Here is a 12,680-nt window from a genome sequence, read left to right on the forward strand (position 1 = left end):
AAGCCAAGATGATTAATTCACAGTTTGCTATTTATGCCAGTAGATCTAGAGCAAATGACTTTTTCAGTTTACTGCGAACCCCTCCAAGCGAGAGTACCTTCACATATAAACGAACTCCAACTGAATGGCTCACAATTGTCAAGCCACAAAACAAGAGACCATGCAATCACGCTATAAAATTCCTTTACCAGCAAGGCACACAGAGGTAACTCTTGACTATCGTCAAATCCTCACTTCGGGATGCGATAAAGACACTCGCATTACCCTTAGCGTTGATGCGCTTTTCTTAGTTTGAACGAGTGATTACAAAGGTCTGTGACACGTTTCAGGTGACCCACATCAAGATTATACTGATCAACCGTTCATTTTAGCCAGAAGCAACATTTCCGTCATGCAAGAAATTAAGTAGCCGTGTTTTACAAAGACATGACAATAAGTCAGCTTTCCTACTTCAAAGAGTTTTCATTTGAATTGTTCATGTTTGAATTGTTCATCCAGACAAGAAGAGATATTTTTGTATTGTGACAATATCTGAAGCAAGTGTTTCACATTTGCTCCAGATACCCGTCAATGTTAGTAAGTTATTTTAATATATTTGGAATAAGACCACAAAGTCTAAATCCGACTTTTTTTCTTTTGGCTTACAGTACCAGTTCGCCTTTAATTAGCACGAACATACAACTCAAACCTTAAGCCGAACAAATGAAACAAAAATATAACCAAAACATAAAAGTAATGCTGCAAAGATCAGCCAGGCTGCTTGTGATAAAGAGTACTTTAATTTCTTCTTAAACACAGGTTGCAAATATAAACGCAGTCTAAGTTACCTCTTTCATGACCTGCTAGCGTTTTCTAAGCAGTAATAGGGACTTTAAGATCTACGACGTGCTCGTCAAAGAGAACGCCGCAAAATAACAATATCACTGATTCGTTTAAAGAGAAAAAAAATCGTGCTGCACGCATTTAAACACATTTTTTTGCGTCACTCTGTACAGCGACGCGAAACCGCCAAATTTGAGATTTCACGAGATGGCAAGCGTAGAATGGGCTATTTCCGAGTTCATGTCTGCCTCCTCTTCAAAGTGAGTCTAAGTGCGAAGTTTTTGTTATGGTAATTAGTTCTACTTTACATCTGAATGAAAACTAATTTTCATAACAAAAACTTCGCACTTGGACTCGCTTTGAAGGGGAGGCAGACATGAACTCGGAAATGGCCTATTGTGAATTTTTCATTCTCTTTTTTCACGCTGAAATCGCTCGTACTATTTCACTTTTAGGATACTTCCACCTCATTGCACGACGCAACCGAGATGGAATCATCGTCTACGTCGCCGTCGTAGATCTTAAAGTCCCTAATCTGGGGATCTCGGGATTATCAACGTATGAGGGCCTATTTTCTATATTTTCAAAATGTCCACCAACGTTCTCCCCATAAAGGAACGCCCAATCATAGGTTGTCATCTTCACTCCATAAGAGACTCTTCTCGGTTAAGTGCAGCAACACTCTGCCTCAAAATCTTTGAATAACCGCTTTGAAAACAAAATAAAACATAGAACAAAGCTGAATAACGCAAAGGCTACGTCACAGCTCAACGAATGGGAACGTGGGCTCAGGCGCGCGCGGTTTGAAATGGCTGTGATTCGCGGGCAATTTTTTTTTTTTGGTATCTACACTTAAAAATAAGGTGGTTGTTTAAAAAATAGGGAAATTGCTTAGAATTTGGAAGAAAGAAATAAGTATCTCGAACAAATAAGGCTTGTAGAACGTTGGGAAAAATCGTTTTCTTCAATAATTTAGCCCTCAAAGTTACATGCCATCTGCTACTTCTTATTATTCCTGTGCGTAAACTTGACGATAAAAAAAGAATCCATTGAGTTCTAAGGTACATTTCTTGGCTTAAACCAGACAAACAGCATTCTTAACCAGATATATCTTAGTCTTTATTGTTTCAATTTTGTTTTTGTTTTAAGACCTTGGACTTGAAAATGACCGAAGAACGGTGGTAACGTTGGCATTTTGACTCATTTTTTATCGCCCAGACGAAAGCAGATGACATTAATGTCAAAGATAAAAACAGTAAATCGGTCGGTCCTTCCCACCTTTTCCAACCTTTTTCAGTGAAAGATATTCCAGAAGAGCGGAGACATCTTTAGTCTTTTTTAAATATTTAACAGACAAGGAACGTTGCATGTTCTCCAGGTTCTTCTTTTACTTAGTAAAGAGATTTTGACGCAGTGGTGCCGGAAGCGTTCTAACAAACTAAAGCAACAAACTAAAGCAAAGGCCATGTTTCGGACAAATCACTCCGAACATTCAGTACAGCAGAAAAGGGTTTTTATGGTGGCCCGAGATGTCGGCTTCTTGTAAAAGACAACGAAAATTACCTGTCATCTTTGTAGATTCGGAAATAGTAGTCTACAAAGTCAGCTCTGCCAAGGTTTTGCACAAACTCTTCGTCGTGTGTAATAACTACAAGCTGAAAGTTCCTTTGTTGCTGCCTGGTTCTTATGATTCTATAAAGAAAAAAGAAATAAAATCTCAGCACAACAGTAATTGACTAACTTGAAGATAATTGACAAGGTTGAGCTGAACTACTTACGCGTCAAGCAAAGTTAGGAAACGTGTAGCCAAAGTGGAAGTAAGCAATGAAATTACATAAACGGAAACACAAAGAAACAAAGAAATATCTTACGAAGCCAACTGGTTGGCCAGACTCTCAATGTTATCTTCATCCAAGTTGGTGGTCGGTTCGTCAAGTGTTAAAATCCCACAGTTAAGGCAAAACGTTTCCGCCAAAGCCAGCCTGATGATTAGGGATGCCAAGACCTGGATTCCAAAATAGGATAAGCGAATGCATTAATTTTTTTCCAGTGTCTAATTTGGCAAAACAGTTGTTGGAATGTTATAAGAGCCTCGGTATTAAACTTAAAAGGCTGCACAAATGGAAGCCGACCAAATGAATCTGGGTAAAGGTCATTTTTGCCAAGCAGCAACAACATCTGAAATATATTGTTTACTCGCATGGCAACCAGGATTTCTGAACTGAAGTTGTTCAGAGAGCGTTCGTGCATTGCAGATCGAAATGGAATTTAAAATTGCTCTTTTTAATAAGAGCGGATAACCGGAGTATACCGGGAGAAAAATCTCTCGGTGTAGAGTAGAGATGACTCTATACAACAAATACAACGTACATTTTACGTTGATCGCGTGCCTTTCACATTGGTGGAAAGACAATACCCTGCCCTAACCACTGTGGATGAAGTGGAAAAGGAGAGGAAATAGAGGAAAGAGGCCGCGTTTCCTTCCTTACAACTGAGCACCAACAACAATGAAAAAAAAAAACCTTTTGTCCAGCGCTGCAGCGTCCCCTCATGTCCAACGCAGTGTCACCTTTGATCATAACCACCTAATTACAAAAATGACAAGAAGCGTTTCAATACTCTCTTCCTTTTCACCGCATTATCACCATGAAACTGGCTGTACTGAAATACCAACTGAATATTCCTCATCGTCTGAAGGTTTGTACAGCGGGTTTCAATTGCATGCGGTCAAACCGAAAGCAAGGAAATTATCTCGGCCAATCAGAACAAAGGTAGACAGTAAACAAACCAATGACAAGATGAAACATTTATGCTGTTGGCGTTCAGAACGGGACCACGCATGCGAGCAAGACATAATTAGCTCTGATTGGCTGAGAAAGTAGCGCCATTTATTAAAAATCAATTACCAAACAGCGTAACGGTAAACCAATCGATTGTCTTAACAGATTGCCCAGAAATAGGTAATAGTGCTGTAAGAATAGACAGTTCAGGAGAGAACTTGATGAGAAGACAAAGGAGTCTAGTTTGTAAAGAAACTATGGTGCTCCGTCAGTGGGGAAGTGAAACAAGGTTGATATGGTAAACATAACACCGTAGAGAAAGGAAGGGTTAACGCTCGAAACGTCGGCTTTCAAATTTCTCTACGGTGGTCAATTTACCATATCACCCCAGTTGATAAGTTACCCATTAGAGAACAAAAAGATCGCACTTAATTGCACAAAGATAATCTTTTTATATAATTGACACACAAAGGACTAGTAACAATAAGTAAATAAAGTTACAAACCCTGTAGTTGTAAGTTCGCCTTGCTTTGGTTGCACCACTTCCTTCCTCCTCATCTGACCGTATTTCGATGGTGTCTATGTCTACAGGGAAAACGTGTTTCTGTAACTGCATGATTCTGAGAGATTGGTGATTTTCGTAAAGAGAAGAAATCGGCCTGCGTAGTGAGATTCAAGAAGTGGCGATGCTAACTTAAGCGACCTACCCCTGCTCTCCGTTTCAAGCATTACACTTTATTTTTGTCTTGCCTTGTTTTATGAGATCAACAGATAATACACTTACAGTTTCCTACCACATAGCCACCAAGATATACTTTTAATTTTAAACTTTTGTCGTTATTATGCAAGGGCAACATATTGACCATTTACAGTTTTTCAACATAGTTGCTCCAGAGTTGTTTTTCCTATGGGGAAGAGGAAGGGAAAATCGGTGTGGAGGAATTCAAATGTGTCAAAAGGAAACGAAAGGAAAGAGCGCAGGCCAAGAGTTACTAGGTGGCTGGAACAAAGGCAGAGCACGAGATCGCACGCCCTTCTCGTATTCACACTTTCAAATTTTTTTCAAGACGATTCCTCTTTCTACTTATCCTTCGAACGCCTACCACAAAGGCTGAATTATTAGACGGTGCATACAAACGCAAAGCACCGAGAACTTCGCGCTCTCCTCTTTCCGAACAGTGTGTGAGTTGCGTCCCACGTCGATAAATGCAGAGACAGATGAGTCCTTATCCAAAAAAACTAGACTATCTACTACTGTCGAAAGAAAGGCGGCACTTTCTGGTTCTTTATCTAATACCATGAATGGTGGTCCAGTTGGGAAATCGAATTTACGACTTCAGCGCAGCTCAGCCTAATTATCCATGCAATCAAAGCTTTAACAATTTATCCTAACAAATAAGTGGATCGGAAAGTGAACGTAGATCTACATCTACATCTACATCTACATGTCCCAAGCACTCAGCAAAGTCCTTTTGACTTACGGCTGTTTTTGCTTTGGTGGCCTCATACACCACAAGCCTTTTTAGAGACATTACGCCAAGACGGCCACTTTTGCTGGAAAGAACACGCTCACAGAGGACAGCCACAACACCGGAAACTTCATCCCCTACTCTTCTCGAATAGTGGGTTCTTTAACGTCCCACAGAGAACTTATAAACATGGAAGATATTTGTGAGACGGGGCCTACGATTTGTAGTCCTTGTCCGAGAAGACTTGAATTTCTAGCCATTTGCGGATGTAATTACAAAGCAGCACTTTCTCCTCAGTTATTTAAAGACCCTGAGTGTTGGTCCGGCCGGAGTCGAACTCACGACCTCCCGCATGGCAGCCCGATGCTCAAGCAACTGAGCCACCGGTGTGCTAGGTTATCATTACTAGTGCCGATTATCAATGTATACGCTGTGTGATACACTTCTAGATTTTAACCGCGTAAATCAGTATAACCTGGATTGTGGTTATCGGAAAGGGGAAGAAACTCGTAAAGTGTCATAATTCAGTCTTCGAAATACGCGAGAGGGCAACCTTACCATTTCCTTTGTAAGTGTTGATCCAATACTCTTTGATGATTTTATTTATCTCAGCCATTTTGAGTCCGTGATATCGCATAATTGCCCTTAAATGAAGCAGAGATATTTAAGAATGTGAATTCGCCAGAGAGGAATGGTGTTTACCAGTGCTCAAATGTGTAGATATGCACTCTTAAGGATGGATGGATGGATGGATGGACGGACGGACGAATCTACCCATTAATGATAACGACAACTGGCTTTTCTGCCAACTTCACAAACGTGAACAGATAATAACAATGGAAATCAACCTACTATAAAATATTACAAACTTCATTACGACTAGGAACATGGCCCCTTATTCTCCAACGCCTCTAAAAGCCACTTCACTTAAAAAGTGCTTCTTCACTTAAGCCTTTAAAGCTGGGAGCCTCTGTTATCCAGGAGGAAGGTCAATCCAAACACGGACTGCTCGAGATACAAATGACAAAAAATTGACTGAACAATTACAGTCATGGTCAAGGTAGAGAAAGTACAGCAAGCAGATCGAACAAAATCGAAGCCATAATATCTAAACTGACGAACCAACCGAAACAAAAACAAAAAAACCAAGCAAACACAAATATAAATTAAATAAAAGGCAAAACTGAAAGAAAAGGAAATACCTGTCCAGTGCCTTATAATACTTCTCAAGATCCGCATTTGCCATTTCGGTTGTCTGTGATACAATTGAAACAACAGTTGAATTTATCCTCTTACAGAAAGGAGAACTTTTAAAACTCTAAAAGAAGGCGTCAAAGCAAGTTTGTTCAAAAAGCGGGTGAATTAAAATCATTAAAATGTTAGCCTGCGTAGCTAGTGGTATTGTTGGCGCGGGGGCACATTGACGAGCGGCGAAGCCGAGCCGAGAACGGGGAGGGGTGCCGTGAAATACCAGCGATATTTCATAGCGCCCCTTCTCATTCTCCGCGCGGATTATGCCTCTTGCGCCAACAACACCGCCAGCCACGCAGGCTATAAGGATGTTTTCACTTAGGACACACCTTAATTGCGATGAATTGCTCTCTGTGCCTTTTCTCGGCGTTCTTATATAAGTCACTTCTCAGTTCTCTCTGGCACCGCCTGGCATCATCTTCGTAACCTCTTAGTCGTCCCTCATAGTGGGCAATCTAAGTAGCAAAACGTTTCAGTTAAAGGATCGCTTGCAATGATGAAAATGGATAAGCATATAAAAAAACTCTCTAGTTAAATGTTCCAGATTTCGGTAAAAGTCAGTTTTTTGGCTGTACTTCCCTTGCAGTTGTCGTCTATTCGCGAACACTCTACCCCAAGCCAATTACATACCAAAAGGGACCTACCACAAATTAAGCCATTAACCATTCAAACCACTACGAACGCACCAACTAAATACGAACAATCCGACAGATTTTAAGAACCTGGAAATGTTTCATAAAATTGGGTCTAAGGTTCATCGTTGTCATCCGAGAAGACCAGAGAGCCTTATAATTTACGTTTTTCATTTTCTTTCGTTTTCTTAAACTTGACCGGGTGTTGGTCAGGACGGATTTCATTCCACCACTTCCAGCGTCAAAGTTGGTGCTTTATGGGCCTTGACAACCTTTGTAACTTACGTCTTTTCTTAACTCATCCGATTGTGTCTGCAATTCCTGTCTTTCACTGAAACAAAAGGAATCATAGTGTTGAGGTCAGAAGCACATGACCTTGAAACGTGTAACTCGCAACTATTTTCCTGGATCAAAGCTGAGGATTTTAGGACACCAACTGAACTTTATGCCCAAATATGGACAAAACTAAGATCGAAGCTGCACATGCGGGAAAATGCACGAGCTACGTTACATCCAAATAAGGAAATTTCTAACTGAACAAAACCCAATCTCTGAACCAGAGTTAAACCCTACAAGGTCACGAGCTTCCGGTTGAGGCCTCAAGTACGATACTGTCGTAAGCCTGGTTTTCACTAGCGTCGCAAACACAAGCGCAAGCATGAGAGTGCTTATTTCACCGTGAAAACGTGGTTGACGCAAGAATAAGCACAAGCACAAGCTTGTTCTTGCGCTTATGCTTGCGTATGCTTGCGTTTGCTTGCGTCGTGTGAAAACAAAACGCAGCATAAGCACAAGGAAATTTGTTACGAGGCAGTGCGGCCCAGTGGTTAGGACGCTTGCCTTGAGATCCGGGGATCCCGGGTTCAAGACTCGTTCTGACCACTCCTTGAATTTGTTCCTGATAGCCCTGTTTCAACTTCTCAGCCGCACTTGCAAATAGCCAACTGGTTTGCCTCCGGCCAGTTGGGATTCTTAAAAGTTGTTGTTGTGTTGTCGTTTCGTTCGTTGTGTTTCATTGGTCCTGAAAAGACCCCTATGTGGAGCGGTCATGCAATTAAGTATCTATGTCTGTATTGTACGTCGATCTGGCCAATTAAAGCACTCGTTCCAGATTCCCCGGGTCTGAGAATTTGAACGAGATGGCTGAGGCCGTGGTTGATTTTGATGCTTATGTCGACGTTGCGCTTGCGTCGCTAGTGAAAACCAGGCTGCAGTCGCCAAAAAAACAAAACAAAGAAAGATAAGACAGTGAGGGGTTTAGATAATCATGCCGCATGCGATAGCAAAGAATGGGATACGATAGCTGACTGAAGAACGCTGTAGCCAACTATGGTGGCCGAGGACGTGACACTTTCACAAGTTTGTCTTGTCCATTCAAAGACGCATGGACGGTATTTTACCGTTGTATTTGTTCCAAATCAAGTGCTTATGTCTGAAAAATACAAAACAACAGATGTCCAAGATTTCTTACCTGACAAGATCCTGGTGTTCTCCAAACGTTTTCAGTTCTTCTTTGACATCAGCTATCCTCTTGTCGATGTTTTGAGTCTCCTCTTGAATACTTTTCAGTTGAATGTTGTCTTCCAGTTCGCGAGCCCGGATCTACAAAAGCCACAATTCCCGACCCAGTAGAGTTTTGCGAGCAATAAAAATATTCAAGTGAAATTAAATCTCTAATGCCCGACTTCAGTCCTCGAGCCTCTTTTTTCTACTTTCATGCATGGTGCTCGTTATCTTCTCGTTCTTAAACCAACACAAGCAACTATGTGCAATTACCTAAAAATACGGTTCATAAACGCAGTGCGGACGAACCTACTGTGGGGTGTAAAACATCAGTTCTACAAAAAGAAACAGATATAGTCGCTGAAAAGAAAATCTCACAAGAATTAGTTTAGAATCGAACTTACGCGCTATTTAATACTATTCTGATTCTTCATTTGCTTTTATTATGGATGCTGATATAGACAATATTTTAAAAAGGAGGAACTTACTCCTTTTTAAAATATTGAAAAACTGGTCACGGAGAAACTGATCAGAAGGGGTTTGATTAGGAGTAGTTCCTCGTCTTCAATAATAAGAAACTTACGCATATAAACCTACTGAATATTCTGACCTGCTGTTTAGCGATGTCTTCTTTCAGTTTATCGATTTCTGTTGAAACAGCTTCTTTCTCACTCCTCAGCTTTTCCGTTCGGCCGGCCAATTCCCGTAAACGAGCTTCGTTCTCTTTTAAAGCAGTGTCACATCCTTGATTCATATACCTATACGTAGACACGCAAAAATGAATTGGTTTCAGCAGATGAGATCAATTCTGTTTTGGCCAAGTAACGTTTCTTTAACTTTGATACAAAGAGCAGTCGAGCATACATCCTTAGGATGCAGCATCGTACGAAAATAGCCGCTTTCGATTGCCTCCACAATTGAAAATAATTATAGAGTGCAAAGAACATTTGTTCCCTAGATTTGGTATTTTCGTTGTATTTGTGAAGCTGCCTTCCCTCCTCTCTTCCAAATATATGTTGGTCGATTTTTCTTGTGTCGTTCCCTTCATTATTTTTTCCATATTTGTTATGTATTTTGCATGGTTATTTTTGTTATTTTTGCGATTGCCTGCTTGACATCAGTGTACTTCTGTAGTGTCTGTAAACTGAGCTCTGAATGACACTCCATCCAGAGGTGCTAAAAGTTAGGCCAGATCAAGCCACGCTTGTACATGACACTGAATTAAATCTGCTTTTTCTTCTTTACTTTCTTTTCCGTCTCGCTTTGCGTACGTGCAAGCTGAGCAATAAGCACACAGCTTTGATTACAACGAGAATCCCCATTACATATATTTAAGAAGTGTTTTCTTGGCTCCCGACTAGCGGAATTTCCAGCAGAAAACTTTCCATCATAATGTCGCCCTAATCTGGCCATGTGAGGCTTAAAAAGGGGGAACCAATCACGAGAGCGTCCCTGACCATTCTCGTCACCAGAGCCTCGGGTCGACCCAAGGCTCTGGGAAACTCTGCGTAGCAGAACATGCGCCGTAGGGTTCTTTCAGTAAAAAATTGGCTATTTGAACCTTACGGCGCCTGCTCACTCCTCGTGCTAACATGAATGCACCAATTAGAGACGCTTTTGATTGTTTTTCACGAAAACCAATGAGAAGACACTTTGTTTCAGGGTTCCCCAGAGCTCTTCTCTCCCTCGGTCAAGAGAAGAGCTCTGGGGTCGAGATTGGTCCCTGACCCATCAGTTTTCAAACTTTCAATTTCGCATATCAAGTTACCTCTGTAGACACGAAAAAGCACTGTTATTATTAATGTTGTGATTCTTATGACGAGACGTTTCCTTTTTCACCAATGTTTCCAGTTAAATAAAACAAGTCGCGTCGGTTAGCCAAGCTAACATTCTTTATTCCATTTGCTTAAGCTTAGCTATCATTTCTATCTTATGGGAACACCAGCTCCAAACAACATAACTTTAACAATGCAAAAATTATAAAAGCTGATTATTATAATGAAGAATGCTAATCCGCACCTGCTACCGTTGTGTCGCTACGGACAGAAAGAAAAATGAGTCGTTTGACCAGCAAACTTGTCACGGAAGTCCGAGATAAAGTCCGGCGGGCATAAACAGCACGATAAAAAGAGCTCGTCCTTTAATACGTGATTAATTAGAATATACTTTCAAACGGTATTTTCAGTTAGCGCTTGAGAACCAACATATAGATGTATGAAAGCGGGTCAACGTATGTCAACTAAAACAATTTTAGGTCTTCACATAATTTTTCGTATGGATTTTTTCAATACGAAACCTCCGACTCCAGTCTTACGTTAATTGAAAATTTCTAGTTTCGGTTTGTCTCATGAAATATCGGCATAAGGAAATAGTTAGAGAAAGTAGATAAGAACAAAAACTCCATTTCGGATATAATTGTTATTGACAATCATTTACATGACATTTTTTACTGAACCCTAAGAAACTAAGTACAGCTTCAGGGTTAAGAGCAGGTATTTCCTGAAAATAAGAATCTGTAAAGAAAATTTTATCATTCGGTACAACAAAAAAATTGTATACTTCGTTCACGCTTTGTCACGACTCACCGTAAATTCCGTGACCTTTCATTTTTTTAGTACGTTTAATCATATTCAATATTGTAATTTAAGATATGTAACTTTTACCTCTAAAGGCACAAAAATTGCTGCTATTATCAGTATTATTTAGAAGGTGTAAGAGCTGACAAGTCTTTAATTGCTGTTGCCTTTGTTTGTTTTCTATTCTATTATCTTTGATGGCATTATGCTTTACGTCCGTGCCTAAGCTTAAATATGCTTCCGCTGTGTACGAGTCACCATTTTGTCATCTACACTTGACGAGAAGGGTTGTTAAATGACTATGCAAGCAAATAACTCGTCCGATATTTCGTTGACAACCCATTCACCTGCTACTTCCTCTCCGTTAAGCAATTCACCATTGAATCACTGGGCATGGAAATTTTACGCTTACTTATTCGCGTGTTTGTTCGGTATTCTCGCGGTAAGTTGCTCAATCGCCTTCGTTCAACAACAGAAACAGAAGTCTCGCAGCCATAATCTCTACGCTCGTTTCACAACCGTTGAGCTGTTCCTCTCTGCGACTTTAAAAGTGGTCGGAATTATTTGGACCCCGATAGAATTACAAGAAGTATCGACAGAAACATTCATCGCTTCGGTACTCATAAATTGCTTTTCCTTGGCACTATGTCTGTCAGCGTTTAGTACTCTGCTTCTTATACTGTTAGAAACAACGAAGATTTCACTAAGCGCACCGCGGTTACAAAACATCTGGTCACTACTTGCTGTTACCTCTGTTTTCACAGCGATAATGCTTACATTTAACCTGTTAGTTTTGTTTGGCAGACGCGAACTATGGTGCTTTGTTTCGCATGTGGTTATCTTCATTTGGGGAATGATAATTTGTACTGGATACACCGTAGCAGGGTTGAGAATGATGCAAAATTTAAGATCATCACGGAGACTAGAAAAGTCATGTAGGAAAGGAAGCAGATTGAGAAGTATCATAATTCAAGTTTTTCTATCAGCTTTTATTACAGCGGTGTCGTTAATATTAAGTCTTTTCATTTCCAGCAACGACCACGGTGTTGTTCATGAAATAACTGAGAAAGGTAATTGGTCGAAATATACTACCTTGTTCCTGATGAAAAGCTGTGAATTCGCGATAGCTGTTCTCATTTTCAAAATTGTCACTGGAAAGAGCTGTCGCAATAATTCCGTGGAAAACAGGCAAGCAGTACAGCTTGGAACATTTACCGAAGATCCAACGAACACGTACGAACAATACCCGAGTGGGTCACCAAAAGGGTGAAATGGCCAAGTAAGCCTCGGAGTAGAATGAGTCATCTATCTAGTATTTACGTACGACACTGCGACCAAAAAAATCAAGGAAATCTCGGCTAAAATAAAGTTTTGGACTTATACTGAAACCGGCCTAAGGCTTAAACTCGATAGTTTTTTCATTATTTCACGGCAGACTGATTTCTTTCTCCTTTCAATTTCCCGGCCGGCGCCATTTGCCGTAAGGTTTGTGGGAGAAACTTATGACGTCAATGAGCTGTTAACCCATTGAGTGAGTGGAGACTTTATAGATTTTACTCTGTCAAACGCCAGACGATTTTATTCGTCAATTAAGGGCGGTTGAGGAGTTCATGGGAAGGCAAGAGGATTGGTTTTCGTTAAAATGCC

General features: G+C 40.5%; 1 protein-coding gene and 1 long non-coding RNA gene across 2 annotated transcripts in view; one reads left to right on the top strand and one right to left on the bottom strand.

Moving 5' to 3' along the window:
• Window positions 1-746: 746 nt before the first annotated feature.
• The window catches only part of LOC138020581 (DNA repair protein RAD50-like), a 75,787-nt gene continuing 63,853 nt past the window's right edge, over window positions 747-12,680 (bottom strand). The window contains exons 33-43 of the mRNA XM_068867544.1: window positions 9,068-9,215; window positions 8,426-8,556; window positions 7,240-7,285; window positions 6,652-6,777; window positions 6,274-6,326; window positions 5,630-5,715; window positions 4,108-4,187; window positions 3,345-3,407; window positions 2,694-2,827; window positions 2,386-2,514; window positions 747-1,530 (exon numbers count right to left, since the gene is read on the bottom strand). Coding sequence (XP_068723645.1) covers window positions 1,464-1,530; window positions 2,386-2,514; window positions 2,694-2,827; window positions 3,345-3,407; window positions 4,108-4,187; window positions 5,630-5,715; window positions 6,274-6,326; window positions 6,652-6,777; window positions 7,240-7,285; window positions 8,426-8,556; window positions 9,068-9,215 — 1,063 coding nt within the window. The 3' untranslated portion in view covers window positions 747-1,463. The remainder of the gene's footprint in view (window positions 1,531-2,385; window positions 2,515-2,693; window positions 2,828-3,344; window positions 3,408-4,107; window positions 4,188-5,629; window positions 5,716-6,273; window positions 6,327-6,651; window positions 6,778-7,239; window positions 7,286-8,425; window positions 8,557-9,067; window positions 9,216-12,680) is intronic.
• Window positions 11,186-12,421, top strand: LOC138037974 (uncharacterized). Its single transcript, XR_011130160.1, has 2 exons — window positions 11,186-11,475; window positions 12,066-12,421. It is a non-coding gene; the product is annotated as an uncharacterized lncRNA (long non-coding RNA).

This window comes from Montipora capricornis, chromosome 2 (assembly GCF_036669925.1).
Source record: "Montipora capricornis isolate CH-2021 chromosome 2, ASM3666992v2, whole genome shotgun sequence".
Classification (NCBI taxonomy): Eukaryota; Metazoa; Cnidaria; class Anthozoa; order Scleractinia; family Acroporidae; genus Montipora; species Montipora capricornis.